Source organism: Salmo salar, chromosome ssa11 (genome assembly GCF_905237065.1).
Source record: "Salmo salar chromosome ssa11, Ssal_v3.1, whole genome shotgun sequence".
Taxonomy (NCBI): Eukaryota; Metazoa; Chordata; class Actinopteri; order Salmoniformes; family Salmonidae; genus Salmo; species Salmo salar.
The window spans coordinates 45,132,953-45,153,961 of NC_059452.1; the positions used below are offsets into that span (position 1 = coordinate 45,132,953).

General features: G+C 44.9%; 1 protein-coding gene across 1 annotated transcript in view; it reads left to right on the top strand.

Annotated features, from left to right (window-relative positions):
• Nucleotides 1-5,872, top strand: part of LOC106593560 (WASP homolog-associated protein with actin, membranes and microtubules) — a 29,692-nt gene extending 23,820 nt beyond the window's left edge. The window contains exons 7-11 of the mRNA XM_045689649.1: nucleotides 64-150; nucleotides 873-968; nucleotides 1,070-1,484; nucleotides 2,059-2,210; nucleotides 4,186-5,872. Coding sequence (XP_045545605.1) covers nucleotides 64-150; nucleotides 873-968; nucleotides 1,070-1,484; nucleotides 2,059-2,210; nucleotides 4,186-4,347 — 912 coding nt within the window. The 3' untranslated portion in view covers nucleotides 4,348-5,872. The remainder of the gene's footprint in view (nucleotides 1-63; nucleotides 151-872; nucleotides 969-1,069; nucleotides 1,485-2,058; nucleotides 2,211-4,185) is intronic.
• Nucleotides 5,873-21,009: the final 15,137 nt, after the last annotated feature.

Genomic DNA, 21,009 nt, shown 5'->3' on the forward strand with positions numbered 1-21,009 from the left:
GTGTGTGTGTGATGTTGTAACGTGGTGGTGTGTGTGTGTGTAACATGGTGTGGTGTGTTACAGGATCAGTGTGTGGAGGCTAACGAGCAGAAGCACCGTGCGGCCCAGCACAGCTCCACTCACTTTACCCAGCACCACGGAGTAGCCCTGGTGAGTTACCATGACAACACACACACACGCTCTTAAAGGAACCCTTTACCCAGCACCACAGAGTAGCCCTGGTGAGTTACTATGACAAAACGCTCTTAAAGGAACCCTTTACCCAGCACCACGGAGTAGCCCTGGTGAGTTACTATGACAAAACGCTCTTAAAGGAACCCTTTACCCAGCACCACGGAGTAGCCCTGGTGAGTTACTATGACAAAACGCTCTTAAAGGAACCCTTTACCCAGCACCACGGAGTAGCCCTGGTGAGTTACTATGACAAAACGCTCTTAAAGGAACCCTTTACCCAGCACCACAGAGTAGCCCTGGTGAGTTACTATGACAAAACGCTCTTAAAGGATCCCTTAACGCAGCACCACGGAGTAGCCCTGGTGAGTTACTATGACAAAACGCTCTTAAAGGATCCCTTAACCCAGCACCACGGAGTAGCCCTGGTGAGTTACCATGACAACACGCACACACGCTGTTAAAGGAACCCTTTACCCAGCACCACGGAGTAGCCCTGGTGAGTTACCATAGTAACGAGGGCAAACCCACCCACGGAAACACCCACACTGGAGACACCATCCTCAGTTTACATGATCTCTGTCTCTCTCTCTCTCCGTTTCTGTCTCTTATATAGCTACCTAAAATGTTCCTAAAGCAGTGGGGTAACTATCTCAGTTGATTCCACCAGTCTTGTCTTATTTCCCTCCATGTCCCTCCAGAAGAGAGAGAAGAGGAGAGAGGAGGAAGAGAGGAGGAAGGAGTGGATGGACCAGGAGAGAGAGAGAACCCTGAGCAGACTACGCTCCTTCAGAGAGGTAATCAGTCAACCCATCACTTATCCTCTCATGGATGGAGGGATTAAAGGAAGATAGGAAGGATGTGTTGCTGAAGTGTTTTCCTGCTGTCTTTCCTGTAGAAGCGACAGGGAAGTTACGTCCTGAAGACTCCACGATCCAAGATGGCTGCCAGGGAGCCGCAGTGTTCCGACCTCTCCCAGCCTCTGTCAATCATTAGCATCGGCCCCTCCCCTTCATCTAATGGGGCCGCCCCCAGAAAGACCCCCAGGAAACTCAAACCTAAAGACCTCCCCATCCAAATCTTCACTCCTCCTCTCCCTTCTCCTTCACCTCTGCCAACTACACCTCCCACTACAGCTGTACCCCCACCTCAGACCTCCTCTCCTCCTCCCCCTCCTCCTCCTCCTCCCCTACCCCCACCTCCTCCACCTCCACCCCTCCCTGCCCTCACAGAGGTAGGGGACTCCCCCATGCCTCTCAGTGAGAAAGAGGCCGCTCCCTTCCCTGCCAAAACGACCCTGAAACAGAACCTAGGTGAGAATGATCCACCTTCCAATGACAATCTGTTTCTGATGCAGTAGCTACTTGTCCTGGCTCATTATTTCTCCTACTGTGGTAAAAAGGGAAACTCTCTGTCTTCTACAAGTTTCTACTGTAGCTGCACCTTGTGACAGCTCTCTTGACAGCTTCTACTCTCTTTCCGTATCTGTTCTCTCTCTCTCCCACCTTTCTTCCCCTGCTTCTTCTCTCTCGTTTCTCTCTCTCCCACCTTTCTTCCCCTGCTTCTTCTCCATCCCTCTGTTTCTCTCTCTCCCACCTTTCTTCCCCTGCTTCTTCTCTCTCCCACCTTTCTTCCCCTGCTTCTTCTCCCTCTGTTTCTCTCTCTCCCACCTTTCTTCCCCTGCTTCTTCTCTCTCGTTTCTCTCTCTCCCACCTTTCTTCCCCTGCTTCTTCTCCATCCCTCTGTTTCTCTCTCTCCCCTGCTTCTTCTCATCCCTCTGTTTCTCTCTCTCCCACCTTTCTTTCCCTGCTTCTCTCTCTCTTTCTCTCTCGTTTCTCTTTCCCACCTTTCTTTCCCCCCCTTTCTCTCTGCTTCTTCTCCCTCCAGGTTCTATGGACGAGGTGTTGGCATCATTACAGCGTGGTCAGGTCAGGCTGCGTCGTGTCCAGCCCCCTCCTGGTCCCTGCCTGGCGCCCTCCGATGGCGACCTCAGGGATAACATAATGTCTGCCATCAGACTTGGGGTCAAACTACGCAAGGTCAGCATCACATTAATGACAATGTGCAGGAGTTAGCCATGAAGCTATGTTACATCACATTAATGACAATGTGCAGGAGTTAGCCATGAAGCTATGTTACATCACATTAATGACAATGTGCAGGAGTTATCCATGAAGCTATGTTACATCACATTAATGACAATGTGCAGGAGTTAGCCATGAAGCTATGTTACATCACATTAATGACAATGTGCAAGAGTTAGCCATGAAGCTATGTTACATCACATTAATGACAATGTGCAAGAGTTAGCCATGAAGCTATGTTACATCACATTAATGACAATGTGCAGGAGTTAGCCATGAAGCTATGTTACATAATGGCTCAATAAGTGACTTGGCATAAAAAAGAGCATGGCATAATTAATTGTTCAAGTTGAACTTTCTTGATGAGCCAGAAAATAAAGTTATTTCTGAATGTTTATCAGTGACCTGCTCTGTGTCCACCACAACCCTCTACATTACTTCTATAGGAACCATTACACCCCCTGCTACATTACTTCTATAGGAACCCCTCTGGACCTATTACACCCCCTGCTACATGACTTCTATAGGAACCCCTCTGGACCTATTACACCCCTGCTACATTACTTCTATAGGAACCCCTCTGGACCGATTACACCCCCTGCTACATTACTTCTATAGGAACCCCTCTGGACCATTACACCCCCTGCTACATTACTTCTATAGGAACCCCTCTGGACCTATTACACCCCCTGCTACATGACTTCTATAGGAACCCCTCTGGACCGATTACACCCCCTGCTACATGACTTCTATAGGAACCCCTCTGGACCTATTACACCCCCTCCTACATTACTTCTATAGGAACCCCTCTGGACCGATTACACCCCCTGCTACATTACTTCTATAGGAACCCCTCTGGACCGATTACACCCCCTGCTACATTACTTCTATAGGAACCCCTCTGGACCGATTACACCCCCCTCTACATTACTTCTATAGGAACCCCTCTGGACCGATTACACCCCCCTCTACATTACTTCTATAGGAACCCTTCTGGACCTATTACACCCCCCTCTACATTACTTCTATAGGAACCCCTCTGGACCGATTACACCCCCTGCTACATTACTTCTATAGGAACCCCTCTGGACCGATTACACCCCCCTCTACATTACTTCTATAGGAACCCCTCTGGACCGATTACACCCCCCTCTACATTACTTCTATAGGAACCCTTCTGGACCTATTACACCCCCCTCTACATTACTTCTATAGGAACCCCTCTGGACCGATTACACCCCCTGCTACATGACTTCTATAGGAACCTCTCTGGACCGATTACACCCCCTGCTACATGACTTCTATTGGAACCCCTCTGGACCGATTACACCCCCTGCAACATGACTTCTATTGGAACCCCTCTGGACCGATTACACCCCCTGCTACATGACTTCTATTGGAACCCCTCTGGCCCGATTACACCCCCCTCTACATTACTTCTATAGGAACCCCTCTGGACCGATTACACCCCCTGCTACATTACTTCTATTGGAACTCCTCTGGACCGATTACACCCCCCTTACATGACATCTTTGGGAATGGTATAGAGTGCCACAGTATGATTAATAATACCCATAAAACCTAGCGGTCAAACAGGGAAATAGTTCCAAATGTTTTTCCACCACTCATTTCTCATAGGGGGTTTTGATAACCGTGTAAATCTCTCTAGGACAAGGGGATCAACATATTCACTTGTATTTATTGTAAATATATTGTAAATATGGTACTGTCCCTGGATATAGCTACTTGTGTTTGTTCTACTTGTCTTTATTCATGTTTTGGATCACTACGGATATTAATTACTGCATTGTTGAGAAAGAAAGGAATTTCACTGTAGGAGTCACGTGACAAACACTTGAAAGGATGGGAAGCCCTCTGGAGCGATTCCACTGGCTAACCTGATGACCCTGCTTTGTGATGTCCCCTCCAGGTGGTCCCAGCAGTGCCCCTGCCCCAGGACAGTAGGGACACAGATCTACAGAAGAGCATCAAGGCAGCCATGCAGAGGATGAAGAAGGTCTCCTCTGACTCGGATGATGAAGATGAGGAGAGAGGAGAGGACAACACGCCCTCCGCTGAGTGGGACAGCTGAGAGAGGAGAGGAGACGTATACACGGACAGACAGACACTCGGACGCGCATGGACACATCCATAAAACAGACGTATAGGCACACACACACACGTACAAATCAAAACATTCACTAATCAATAGGTTAACCATGTTGCCAATGGTTTAGTTGTGTGATTATGCAGGTTTACTGTTTGATGTAAAACGTGATCCATAGAGAAGAGATGGTATCTTAAACACCCTGAAGATATTTAACTAAAGCACTGTGCCCAAATATCCACCACCTGGTACCAGGGTTCAAGGCTACAGCCTCTTTTTCACTAAGCTTTGAAACTAGCTGTTATCTTGCTAAAAAGCTCCCACCGATTCCAGATTTTCAGGAATTCTTGTTTGTATGCTTGTCTAGTCTTCCGTTTGCAAACTAGCCTGAGGACTTGACATTGAAGTATTGTCCAACTGCTTTACAGAGAGAGAGTGGCAGATCTAGAAATAGGGTGAAATAGATTCTGTCTATGGTTGCAGGCCCCTGTAGCGTGATCAAATCAAATCTTATTTGTCATATGTCGCCGAATACAACAGGTGTACCGTGTAATGCTGAATACAACAGGTGTAGACCTTTACCGTGAAATGCTTACTGTAACTGTGCCAGGATGTTCAGTTAGTCGTCGTATTACACTACTATATCTCCCTTAATGTTTTGTTTGTCTAGTGCCAGTTGGAACTGGTGTCCACCCTGCATAGCATAACTGGTGAAATCATTTGTTTTATCATTTTTTGTTTCTGCTTCATGATTGTATCTACGGATGAAAATGAGCTCGTTTGCCAACTCCGGCACATTTACTTTGATGAGGAAACTGAAATGTTGATGACTGTGCACTCTGTTTCTGTGTCCTACAATGCCCTATTAATCGCCATGACGATATAATAACCCTTTAAGTATGACCTCTGCTCTTCATGAATGAAGGAACAGAATAGAGCTTTACCCAGTTTACCACTTCCCACCATGAACTAAACAGTAGGATGAAGTTGACCCCGTTGGTACAGTTCTAGGATCAGCCTCCTCTCCCCCAATCCCAACCTTAACCATTAGGGGGAATAATCTAAAACTGGCCTTGGGTCAGTGTCTAGGGGGCAACTTCACCCTAGTATTTCTAATGATCATGTTCTCTATTGGTTTTGATGCTACGTTATTACATTGCACTTGATTTGACCGGATTGTCATGGAGACACAAAAGGCCGTGTTCCAGACTGCCTGCAAAGCAGCAGCTTTTACACAAATTAACCAATGATTGAATATGTAAGATTTGGTGCGTGACTGCAATGTAGGTGACCTGGAACATGGCCAAATGTATGAACGAGCGTTAGTGCACTGATTTAATATTTTTTGCTGCATTTTGTTTGCCAATTATTGTAAACTGTCAAACCCAGTTTCCATTCGACTGTTAAGTGTTATTTTAAAGTGAGAACATTATGAAATTATGCTCAAGTGCCTTGGGGACTGTAAGTTATTATGAGCTGTCATTCACCAATAAACTGTTGTTGAATAAGGTTTCTGTCATATACTTTTACAACAGTTATGTCTGGGAAACACACTAATAATTGATCATTCCAATTTTCACATATCATTACTGTGATATGTGGAGGAAGGTTAGTGTTAGGACATAGACAAACACACTATCCAGGATACATTCAATCCCCCAGGGGGCAGCAGCAACGTTGTCCAGATGCTGAGCCTGGTTGGTAAGGAGACCGGTGCTGACAGTTAGGGTGATTGTCAGTTCTGTAGAGAGAGAGGAGGCCAGAAGCCTCTGATCTGGGCTTTGTTAGCAAGGTTTAGATTCAATCAGATCACACGTTAACTAGGGGTGTTGGAGAAGTCAAATTGGTGAGCAGCTGCTCTTGATCAATGTCACGAAGCCACACCCGCGTTAGAATATCAGAGTGAGAAAGTGTAGGTTATACCGAAATAATCACGCTCAAATTGAAATAGATTCTTCCTAACGGAAGTATAGATTACATCTATCATCCTAACTGAGGTGTAGATTACATCTATCATCCTAACGGAGGTGTAGATTACATCTCGTGTTCCAATTTGTAAACAAGACTGCATGGGATTTCTGTTCATGTGACTCCGTGCAGCCAATGGCTATGTCCGCTTCAGGTATAATGGCAGGAGCCACTAGTGGATTTGACAGCTCTAACCCAGTTCCCCCTCAGACACCGATAAACAACCGCTATGTGGATTTTTCCTAAAGCGGCTCTGATTGAATAAAGCCCTTAACCTCATTAGTTGGGCCTTTTGGAGTTTTGATTTTTATGTATATATTGGTCATCATTTTGAACTAATCTGCTTGGACTAGTCTCCCTGGACCAAGGTGAGGTTGCGTTGCTGTCTCCCTGGACCAAGGTGAGGTAAGGTTGCTGTCTCCCCGGACCAAGGAGAGGTAAGGTTGCTGTCTCCCTGGACCAAGGTGAGGTAAGGTTGCTGTCTCCCAGGACCAAGGAGGGGAAAGGTTGCTGTCTCCCTGGACCATGGTGAGGTAAGGTTGCTATCTCCCTGGACCGAGGTGAGGTAAGGTTGCTATCTCCCTGGACCGAGGTGAGGTAAGGTTGCTGTCTCCACGGGCACATGTCCATCCAACACGGTCCTCAAACTCAGATCTCACATAAACACACAAGTTCACTCATGTTATAGACCATGTAACTAGGACTAGGACCCCTAGACACATGTTCCCTCAGGTTATAGACCATGTAACTAGGACCCCTAGACATGTTCCCTCAGGTTATAGACCATGTAACTAGGACTAGGGCCCCTAGACACATGTTCACTCAGGTTATAGACAATGTAACTAGGACCCCTAGACATGTTCCCTCAGGTTATAGACCATGTAACTAGGACTAGGGCCCCTAGACACATGTTCACTCAGGTTATAGACCATGTAACTAGGACTAGGACCCCTAAACACATGTTCACTCAGGTTATAGACCATATAACTAGGACCCCTAAACACATGTTCACTCAGGTTATAGACCATGTAACTAGGACCCCTAGACACGTTCACTCAGGTTATAGACAATGTAACTAGAACCCCTAGACACATGTTCCCTCAGGATATAGACCATGTAACTAGAACCCCTAGACACATGTTCCCTCAGGTTATAGACCATGTAACTAGGACTAGGACCCCTAGACCCATGTTCACTCAGGTTATAGACCATGTAACTAGGACCCCTAGACATGTTCCCTCAGGTTATAGACCATGTAACTAGGACCCCTAGACACATGTTCCCTCAGGTTATAGACCATGTAACTAGGACCCCTAGACATGTTCACTCAGGTTATAGACCATGTAATTGGGACTAGGACCCCTAGACACATGTTCACTCAGGTTATAGACCATGTAACTAGGACTAGGACCCCTAGACACATGTTCACTCAGGATATAGACCATGTAACTAGGACCCCTAGACACATGTTCACTCAGGTTATAGACCATGTAACTAGGACCCCTAGACACGTTCACTCAGGTTATAGACCATGTAACTAGGACCCCTAGACACATGTTCACTCAGGTTAAAGAACATGTAACTAGGACTAGGACCCCTAGACACATGTTCACTCAGGTTATAGACCATGTAACTAGGACCCCTAGACACATGTTCACTCAGGTTATAGACCATGTAACTAGGACTAGGACCCCTAGACACATGTTCACTCAGGTTATAGACCATGTAACTAGGACCCCTAGACACATGTTCACTCAGGTTATAGACCATGTAACTAGGACTAGGGCCCCTAGACACATGTTCACTCAGGTTATAGACCATGTAACTAGGACCCCTAGACACGTTCACTCAGGTTATAGACCATGTAACTAGGACCCCTAGACATGTTCCCTCAGGTTATAGACCATGTAACTAGGACTAGGGCCCCTAGACACATGTTCACTCAGGTTATAGACAATGTAACTAGGACCCCTAGACATGTTCCCTCAGGTTATAGACCATGTAACTTGGACTAGGGCCCCTAGACACATGTTCACTCAGGTTATCCTGTTGGGGCTCGGGGGCAGTATTGAGACATTTTGAAAAAAATATGTGCCCATTTTTAACTGCCTCCTACACCAACTCAGAAGCTAGGATATGCATATTATTAACACATTCGGATAGAAAACACTCTGAATTTTCTAAAACAGTTTGAATGGTGTCTGTAAGTATAACAAAACTCATATTGCATGCAAAAACCTGTGAAAAATAGATCCAAAAAAATGTGAATTTTGTGACTGTACTATTTAGTGTCATTGTTTTATAGATACCATAGTGAGAAAGGATTCATTTCGCATCACCTACGGCTTCCACTAGATGTCAACGATCTTTATAAAGTTGTTTGAAGCGTCTATGATAAACAGAGAGCAAATTAGAATCCAAGGAAGTTGACATGTCATCACTTCATTTTTTTGCGCCTGCGCATAAATCTGAGAAACATGAGTTTTGTCTTCATTGTTTATCTAGACATAGGATAGGTTGTGTGAAAATATTACTGATGTTTAACGTTAAAAATGGACCAAAAGATTAATGCTAAACAACATTTGACATGTTTGAACGAACATAAATAGATTATTTACTAGTTTTTTTTAGCTTTTCGGCGTGATTTTACAGTCCCCCCACCACGTTTTGTGGGAGCATAATGAACGCTAAGTACTTGGTGTTATTTGGACATAAATTATGAACTTTGTCAAAAGAAACCACATTTGTTCCGGACCTGGGATGCCTGCCTTCTGATGGAGATAATCAAAGGTAAGGGGATATTTACAATGTTATTATCGATTTTAGATGATGCTAACTGTATAGCATAGCCTGTTGTTCTTAGCATAGCACCCCGTTTATTGCAAAATGTGATTTCCCAGTAAAGTTATTTTGAGATCTGGCCATTCGGTAGCAATTACGAGATGATAATATATTATTCTTTGAATGACAATATTATAATTTACCAATGTTTTCGAATAGTAATTTTGTTATGTTCACCGGAAGCATTTCAGAGAAGAAAAAAATCTGAATTTCACGCTACTGTAAAATGCTGTTTTTGGATATAAATATGAACTTGATGGAACAAAAAATGCATGTATTGTATAACATAATGTCCTAGTAGTGTCATCTGATGGAGATTGACAAAAGTTAGTGCATAATTCAAGCTGGTTTCTGCTTTTGGTGACGCCTGACCTTGAATTGAAAATGGATGTTTGTACTTTTGTGGCTATGTACTGTCCTAACATAATCTAACTTTATGCTTTTGCCGTAAAGCCTCTTTGAAAATCGAACAATGTGGTTAGATTAAGGAGATGTTTATCATTTAAATTGTGTAAAATAGTTGATTGTTTGAGAAATTGAAATTATTAGATTTTTGATGTTTTGAATTTCCAGCCTTGTTAGCAATCCCGGCTCGGGGTTCATTGCTAACCTGTAGCCCCAACAGGTTAAAGACCATGTAACTAGGACTAGGACCCCTAAACATGTTCCCTCAGGTTATAGACAATGTAACTAGAACCCCTAGACACATGTTCACTCAGGATATAGACCATGTAACTAGGACACCCCTAGACACATGTTCACTCAGGTTATAGACCATGTAACTAGAACCCCTAGACACATGTTCCCTCAGGTTATAGACCATGTAACTAGGACTAGGAACCCAAGACACATGTTCCCTCAGGTTATAGACCATGTAACTAGGACAAGGGCCCCTAGACACATGTTCACTCAGGTTATAGACCATGTAACTAGGACCCCTAGACACATGTTCCCTCAGGTTATAGACCATGTAACTAGGACCCCTAGACACATGTTCACTCAGGTTATAGACCATGTAACTAGGACACCCCTAGACACATGTTCACTCAGGTTATAGACCATGTAACTAGGACCCCCTAGACACATGTTCACTCAGGTTATAGACCATGTAACTAGGACTAGGACCCCTAGACACATGTTCACTCAGGTTATAGACCATGTAACTAGGACCCCTAGACACATGTTCCCTCAGGTTATAGACCATGTAACTAGGACCCCTAGACACATGTTCCCTCAGGTTATAGACCATGTAACTAGGACTAGGACCCCTAGACACATGTTCCCTCAGGTTATAGACCATGTAACTAGGACCCCTAGACACATGTTCACTCAGGTTATAGACCATGTAACTAGGACCCCTAGACATGTTCCCTCAGGTTATAGACCATGTAACTAGGACGGCCCTAGACACATGTTCCCTCAGGTTATAGACCATGTAACTAGGACCCCTAGACACATGTTCCCTCAGGTTATAGACCATGTAACTAGGACCCCTAGACACATGTTCACTCAGGTTATAGACCATGTAACTAGGACCCCTAGACACTGTTCACTCAGGTTATAGACCATGTAACTAGGACCCCTAGACACATGTTCCCTCAGGTTATAGACCATGTAACTAGGACCCCTAGACACATGTTCACTCAGGTTATAGACCATGTAACTAGGACCCCCTAGACACATGTTCACTCAGGTTATAGACCATGTAACTAGGACCCCTAGACACATGTTCATTCAGGTTATAGACCATGTAACTAGGACCCCTAGACACGTTCACTCAGGTTATAGACCATGTAACTAGGACCCCTAGACACATGTTCACTCAGGTTATAGACCATGTAACTAGGACTAGGGCCCCTAGACACATGTTCACTCAGGTTATAGACCATGTAACTAGGACCCCTAGACACATGTTCACTCAGGTTATAGACCATGTAACTAGGACTAGGGCCCCTAGACACATGTTCACTCAGGTTATAGACCATTTAACTAGGACCCCTAGACACATGTTCACTCAGGTTATAGACCATGTAACTAGGACCCCTAGACACATGTTCACTCAGGTTATAGACCATGTAACTTGGACTCCCCTAGACACATGTTCACTCAGATTATAGACCATGTAACTAGGACCCCTAGACACATGTTCACTCAGGTTATAGACCATGTAACTAGGACCCATAGACACATGTTCACTCAGGTTATAGACCATGTAACTAGGACTAGGGCCCCTAGACACATGTTCACTCAGGTTATAGACCATGTAACTGGGACTAGGACCCCTAGACACATGTTCACTCAGGTTATAGACCATGTAACTAGGACCCCTAGACACATGTTCACTCAGGTTATAGACCATGTAACTAGGACCCCTAGACACATGTTCCCTCAGGTTATAGACCATGTAACAAGGACTAGGGCCCCTAGACACATGTTCACTCAGGTTATAGACCATGTAACTGGGACTAGGACCCCTAGACACATGTTCACTCAGGTTATAGACCATGTAACTAGGACCCCTAGACACATGTTCACTCAGGTTATAGACCATGTAACTAGGACCCCTAGACACATGTTCACTCAGGTTATAGACCATGTAACTAGGACTAGGACCCCTAGACACATGTTCCCTCAGGTTATAGACCATGTAACTAGGGCCCCTAGACACGTTCACTCAGGTTATAGACCATGTAACTAGGACCCCTAGACACATGTTCACTCAGGTTATAGACCATGTAACTAGGACCCCTAGACACGCTCACTCAGGTTATAGACCATGTAACTAGGACCCCTAGACACATGTTCACTCAGGTTATAGACCATGTAACTAGGACCCCTAGACACATGTTCACTCAGGTTATAGACCATGTAACTAGGACTAGGCCCTAGACACATGTTCACTCAGGTTATAGACCATATAACTAGGACCCCTAGACACATGTTCACTCAGGTTATAGACCATGTAACTAGGACCCCTAGACACATGTTCACTCAGGTTATAGAACATGTAACTAGGACTAGGACCCCTAGACACATGTTCACTCAGGTTATAGACCATGTAACTAGGACCCCTAGACACATGTTCACTCAGGTTATAGACCATGTAACTAGGACCCCTAGACACATGTTCACTCAGGTTATAGACCATGTAACTAGGACCCCTAGACACATGTTCACTCAGGTTATAGACCATGTAACTAGGACCCCTAGACACATGTTCACTCAGGTTATAGACCATGTAACTAGGACCCCTAGTCACATGTTCACTCAGGTTATAGACCATGTAACTAGGACCCCTAGACACATGTTCACTCAGGTTATAGAACATGTAACTAGGACTAGGACCCCTAGACACATGTTCACTCAGGTTATAGACCATGTAACTAGGACCCCTAGACATGTTCACTCAGGTTATAGACCATGTAACTAGGACCCCTAGACACTGTTCACTCAGGTTATAGACCATGTAACTAGGACTAGGGCCCCTAGACACATGTTCACTCAGGTTATAGACCATGTAACTGGGACTAGGCCCCTAGACACATGTTCACTCAGGTTATAGACCATGTAACTAGGACCCCTAGACACATGTTCACTCAGGTTATAGACCATGTAACTAGGACCCCTAGACACATGTTCACTCAGGTTATAGACCATGTAACTAGGACTGGGCCCCTAGACACATGTTCACTCAGGTTATAGACCATGTAACTGGGACTAGGACCCCTAGACACATGTTCACTCAGGTTATAGACCATGTAACTAGGACCCCTAGACACATGTTCACTCAGGTTATAGACCATGTAACTAGGACCCCTAGACACATGTTCACTCAGGTTATAGACCATGTAACTAGGACTAGGGCCCCTAGACACATGTTCCCTCAGGTTATAGACCATGTAACTAGGGACCCCTAGACACATGTTCACTCAGGTTATAGACCATGTAACTAGGACCCCTAGACACATGTTCACTCAGGTTATAGACCATGTAACTAGGACCCCTAGACACATGTTCACTCAGGTTATAGACCATGTAACTAGGACCCCTAGACACATGTTCACTCAGGTTAAAGAACATGTAACTAGGACTAGGACCCCTAGACACATGTTCACTCAGGTTATAGACCATGTAACTAGGACCCCTAGACACATGTTCACTCAGGTTATAGACCATGTAACTAGGACCCCTAGACACATGTTCACTCAAGTTATAGACCATGTAACTAGGACTAGGGCCCCTAGACACATGTTCACTCAGGTTATAGACCATGTAACTAGGACCCCTAGACACGTTCACTCAGGTTATAGACCATGTAACTAGGACCCCTAGACACATGTTCCCTCAGGTTATAGACCATATAACTAGGACCCCTAGACACATGTTCACTCAGGTTATAGACCATGTAACTAGGACCCCTAGACACATGTTCACTCAGGTTATAGACCATGTAACTAGGACCCCTAGACACATGTTCACTCAGGTTATAGACCATATAACTAGGACCACTAGACACATGTTCACTCAGGTTATAGACCATGTAACTAGGACCCCTAGACACATGTTCCCTCAGGTTATAGACCATGTAACTAGGACCCCTAGACACATGTTCACTCAGGTTATAGACCATGTAACTAGGACCCCTAGACACATGTTCACTCAGGTTATAGACCATGTAACTAGGACCCCTAGACACATGTTCACTCAGGTTATAGACCATATAACTAGGACCCCTAGACACGTTCACTCAGGTTATAGACCATGTAACTAGGACCCCTAGACACATGTTCACTCAGGTTATAGACCATGTAACTAGGACCCCTAGACACATTTTCACTCAGGTTATAGACCATGTAACTAGGACTAGGACCCCTAGACACATGTTCACTCAGGTTATAGACCATTTAACTAGGACCCCTAGACACATGTTCCCTCAGGTTATAGACCATGTAACTAGGACCCCTAGACACGTTCACTCAGGTTATAGACCATGTAACTTGGACTAGGTCCCCTAGACATGTTCACTCAGATTATAGACCATGTAACTAGGACCCTTAGACATGTTCACTCAGGTTATAGACCATGTAACTAGGACCCATAGACACGTTCACTCAGGTTATAGACCATGTAACTAGGACCCCTAGACACGCTCACTCAGGTTATAGACCATGTAACTAGGACCCCTAGACACATTCACTCAGGTTATAGACCATGTAACTAGGACCCCTAGACACATGTTCACTCAGGTTATAGACCATGTAACAAGGACTAGGGCCCCTAGACACATGTTCACTCAGGTTATAGACCATGTAACTGGGACTAGGACCCCTCGACACATGTTCACTCAGGTTATAGACCATGTAACTAGGACCCCTAGACATGTTCACTCAGGTTATAGACCATGTAACTAGGACCCCGAGACACATGTTCACTCAGGTTATAGAACATGTAACTAGGACTAGGACCCCTAGACACATGTTCCCTCAGGTTATAGACCATGTAACTAGGGCCCCTAGACACGTTCACTCAGGTTATAGACCATGTAACTAGGACCCCTCGACACATGTTCACTCAGGTTATAGACCATGTAACTAGGACCCCTAGACACGCTCACTCAGGTTATAGACCATGTAACTAGGACTCCCTAGACACATTCACTCAGGTTATAGACCATATAACTAGGACCCCTAGACACATGTTCACTCAGGTTATAGAACATGTAACAAGGACTAGGACCCCTAGACACATGTTCACTCAGGTTATAGACCATATAACTAGGACCCCTAGACACATGTTCACTCAGGTTATAGACCATGTAACTAGGACCCCTAGACACATGTTCACTCAGGTTATAGAACATGTAACTAGGACTAGGACCCCTAGACACATGTTCACTCAGGTTATAGACCATATAACTAGGACCCCTAGACACGTTCACTCAGGTTATAGACCATATAACTAGGACCCCTAGACACATGTTCACTCAGGTTATAGACCATGTAACTAGGACCCCTAGACACATGTTCACTCAGGTTATAGACCATGTAACTCGAACCCCTAGACACAAGTTCACTCAGGTTATTGACCATGTAACTAGGACCGCAAGACACATGTTCACTCAGGTTATAGAACATGTAACTGGGACTAGGACCCCTAGACACATGTTCACTCAGGTTATAGACCATGTAACTTGGACTAGGTCCCCTAGACATGTTCACTCAGATTATAGACCATGTAACTAGGACCCCTAGACATGTTCACTCAGGTTATAGACCATGTAACTAGGACCCATAGACACGTTCACTCAGGTTATAGACCATGTAACTAGGACTAGGGCCCCTAGACACATGTTCACTCAGGTTATAGACCATGTAACTGGGACTAGGACCCCTCGACACATGTTCACTCAGGTTATAGACCATGTAACTAGGACCCCTAGACACATGTTCACTCAGGTTATAGACCATGTAACTAGGACCCCTAGACACTGTTCACTCAGGTTATAGACCATGTAACTAGGACTAGGGCCCCTAGACACATGTTCACTCAGGTTATAGACCATGTAACTGGGACTAGGACCCCTCGACACATGTTCACTCAGGTTATAGACCATGTAACTAGGACCCCTAGACACATGTTCACTCAGGTTATAGACCATGTAACTAGGACCCCGAGACACATGTTCACTCAGGTTATAGAACATGTAACTAGGACTAGGACCCCTAGACACATGTTCCCTCAGGTTATAGACCATGTAACTAGGACCCCTAGACACATGTTCACTCAGGTTATAGAACATGTAACTAGGACTAGGACCCCTAGACACATGTTCACTCAGGTTATAGACCATGTAACTAGGACCCCTAGACACGTTCACTCAGGTTATAGACCATGTAACTAGGACCCCTAGACATGTTCCCTCAGGTTATAGACCATGTAACTAGGACTAGGGCCCCTAGACACATGTTCACTCAGGTTATAGACCATGTAACTAGGACCCCTAGACACATGTTCACTCAGGTTATAGACCATGTAACTAGGCCTAGGGTCCCTAGACACATGTTCACTCAGGTTATAGACCATGTAACTAGGACCCCTAGACACATGTTCACTCAGGTTATAGACCATGTAACTAGGCCTAGGGTCCCTAGACACATGTTCACTCAGGTTATAGACCATGTAACTAGGACCCCTAGACACATGTTCACTCAGGTTATAGACCATGTAACTAGGCCTAGGGTCCCTAGACACATGTTCACTCAGGTTATAGACCATGTAACTAGGACCCCTAGACACATGTTCACTCAAGTTATAGACCATGTGACTAGGACTAGGGCCCCTAGACACATGTTCACTCAGGTTATAGACCATGTAACTAGGACCCCTAGACACATGTTCACTCAGGTTATAGACCATGCAACTAGGACCCCAAGACACATGTTCACTCAGGTTATAGACCATGTAACTAGGACCCCTAGACACATGTTCACTCAGGTTATAGACCATGCAACTAGGACCCCTAGACACATTTTCACTCAGGTTATAGACCATGTGACTAGGACGGCCCCTAGACTCATGTTCACTCAGGTTATAGACCATGTAACTAGGACCCCTAGACACATGTTCACTCAGGTTATAGACCATGTAACTAGGACTAGGGCCCCTAGACACATGTTCACTCAGGTTATAGACCATGTAACTAGGACCCCTAGACACATGTTCACTCAGGTTATAGACCATGTAACTCGGACCCCTAGACACATGTTCACTCAGGTTATTGACCATGTAACTAGGACCCCTAGACACATGTTCACTCAGGTTATAGAACATGTAACTGGGACTAGGACCCCTAGACACATGTTCACTCAGATTATAGACCATGTAACTAGGACCCCTAGACATGTTCACTCAGGTTATAGACCATGTAACTAGGACCCCTAGACATGTTCACTCAGGTTATAGACCATGTAACTAGGACCCATAGACACGTTCACTCAGGTTATAGACCATGTAACAAGGACTAGGGCCCCTAGACACATGTTCACTCAGGTTATAGACCATGTAACTGGGACTAGGACCCCTCGACACATGTTCACTCAGGTTATAGACCATATAACTAGGACCCCTAGACACATGTTCACTCAGGTTATAGACCATGTAACTAGGACCCCTAGACACATGTTCCATCAGGTTATAGACCATGTAACAAGGACTAGGGCCCCTAGACACATGTTCACTCAGGTTATAGACCATGTAACTGGGACTAGGACCCCTAGACACATGTTCACTCAGGTTATAGACCATGTAACTAGGACCCCTAGACACATGTTCACTCAGGTTATAGACCATGTAACTAGGACCCCGAGACACATGTTCACTCAGGTTATAGACCATGTAACTAGGACTAGGACCCCTAGACACATGTTCCCTCAGGTTATAGACCATGTAACTAGGGCCCCTAGACACATGTTCACTCAGGTTATAGACCATGTAACTAGGACCCCTAGACACATGTTCACTCAGGTTATAGACCATGTAACTAGGACCCCTAGACACGCTCACTCAGGTTATAGACCATGTAACTAGGACTCCCTAGACACATTTCACTCAGGTTATAGACCATGTAACTAGGACCCCTAGACACATGTTCACTCAGGTTATAGAACATGTAACTAGGACTAGGACCCCTAGACACATGTTCACTCAGGTTATAGACCATGTAACTAGGACCCCTAGACATGTTCCCTCAGGTTATAGACCATGTAACTAGGACTAGGGCCCCTAGACACATGTTCACTCAGGTTATAGACCATGTAACTAGGACCCCTAGACACATGTTCACTCAGGTTATAGACCATGTAACTAGGACGTCCCTAGACACATGTTCACTCAGGTTATAGACCATGTAACTAGGACCCCTAGACACATGTTCACTCAGGTTATAGACCATGTAACTAGGCCTAGGGTCCCTAGACACATGTTCACTCAGGATATAGACCATGTAACTAGGACCCCTAGACACATGTTCACTCAGGTTATAGACCATGTAACTAGGCCTAGGGTCCCTAGACACATGTTCACTCAGGTTATAGACCATGTAACTAGGACCCCTAGACACATGTTCACTCAGGTTATAGACCATGTAACTAGGCATAGGGTCCCTAGACACATGTTCACTCAGGATATAGACCATGTAACTAGGACCCCTAGACACATGTTCACTCAGGTTATAGACCATGCAACTAGGACCCCCAAGACACATGTTCACTCAGGTTATAGACCATGTAACTAGGACCCCTAGACACAAGTTCACTCAGGTTATAGACCATGCAATTAGGACCCCTAGACACATTTTCACTCAGGTTATAGACCATGTAACTGAGACTAGGACCCCTAGAATCATGTTCACTCAGGTTATAGACCATGTAACTAGGACCCCTAGACACATGTTCACTCAGGTTATAGACCATGTGACTAGGACTAGGGCCCCTAGACACATGTTCACTCAGGTTATAGACCATATAACTAGGACCCCTAGACACATGTTCACTCAGGTTATAGACCATGTAACTCGAACCCCTAGACACAAGTTCACTCAGGTTATTGACCATGTAACTAGGACCGCAAGACACATGTTCACTCAGGTTATAGAACATGTAACTGGGACTAGGACCCCTAGACACATGTTCACTCAGGTTATAGACCATGTAACTTGGACTAGGTCCCCTAGACACATGTTCACTCAGGTTATAGACCATGTAACTAGGACCCCTAGACATGTTCACTCAGGTTATAGACCATGTAACTAGGACCCATAGACACGTTCACTCAGGTTATAGACCATGTAACAAGGACTAGGGCCCCTAGACACATGTTCACTCAGGTTATAGACCATGTAACTGGGACTAGGACCCCTAGACACATGTTCACTCAGGTTATAGACCATGTAACTAGGACCCCTAGACACATGTTCACTCAGGTTATAGACCATGTAACTAGGACCCCTAGACATGTTCCATCAGGTTATAGACCATGTAACAAGGACTAGGGCCCCTAGACACATGTTCACTCAGGTTATAGACCATGTAACTGGGACTAGGACCCCTCGACACATGTTCACTCAGGTTATAGACCATGTAACTAGGACCCCTAGACATGTTCACTCAGGTTATAGACCATGTAACTAGGACCCCGAGACACATGTTCACTCAGGTTATAGAACATGTAACTAGGACTAGGACCCCTAGACACATGTTCACTCAGGTTATAGACCATGTAACTAGGGCCCCTAGACACGTTCACTCAGGTTATAGACCATGTAACTAGGACCCCTCGACACATGTTCACTAAGGTTATAGACCATGTAACTAGGACCCCTAGACACGCTCACTCAGGTTATAGACCATGTAACTAGGACTCCTAGACACATTCACTCAGGTTATAGACCATATAACTAGGACCCCTAGACACATGTTCACTCAGGTTATAGAACATGTAACAAGGACTAGGACCCCTAGACACATGTTCACTCAGGTTATAGACCATATAACTAGGACCCCTAGACACATGTTCACTCAGGTTATAGACCATGTAACTAGGACCCCTAGACACATGTTCACTCAGGTTATAGAACATGTAACTAGGACTAGGACCCCTAGACACATGTTCACTCAGGTTATAGACCATATAACTAGGACCCCTAGACACGTTCACTCAGGTTATAGACCATGTAACTAGGACCCATAGACACAGTTCACTCAGGTTATAGACCATGTAACTAGGACCCCCTAGACACATGTTCACTCAGGTTATAGACCATGTAACTGGGACTAGGACCCCTAGACACATGTTCACTCAGGTTATAGACCATGTAACTAGGACCCCTAGACACATGTTCACTCAGGTTATAGACCATGTAACTAGGACCCCTAGACACATGTTCCCTCAGGTTATAGACCATGTAACTAGGACTAGGGCCCCTAGACACATGTTCACTCAGGTTATAGACCATGTAACTGGACTAGGACCCCTAGACACATGTTCACTCAGGTTATAGACCATGTAACTAGGACCCCTAGACACATGTTCACTCAGGTTATAGACCATGTAACTAGGACCCCGAGACACATGTTCACTCAGGTTATAGACCATGTAACTAGGACTAGGACCCCTAGACACATGTTCCCTCAGGTTATAGACCATGTAACTAGGGCCCCTAGACACAGTTCACTCAGGTTATAGACCATGTAACTAGGACCCCTAGACACATGTTCACTCAGGTTATAGACCATGTAACTAGGACCCCTAGACACATGCTCACTCAGGTTATAGACCATGTAACTAGGACCCCTAGACACATGTTCACTCAGGTTATAGACCATATAACTAGGACCCCTAGACACATGTTCACTCAGGTTATAGACCATGTAACTAGGACTAGGGCCCCTAGACACATGTTCACTCAGGTTATAGACCATGTAACTAGGACCCCTAGACACATTCACTCAGGTTATAGACCATGTAACTAGGACCCCTAGACACATGTTCACTCAGGTTATAGAACATGTAACTAGGACTAGGACCCCTAGACACATGTTCACTCAGGTTATAGACCATATAACTAGGACCCCTAGACACATGTTCACTCAGGTTATAGACCATGTAACTAGGACCCCTAGACACATGTTCACTCAGGTTATAGACCATGTAACTAGGACCCCTAGACACATGTTCACTCAGGTTATAGACCATGTAACTAGGACCCCTAGACACATGTTCACTCAGGTTATAGACCATGTAACTAGGACCCCTAGACACATGTTCACTCAGGTTATAGAC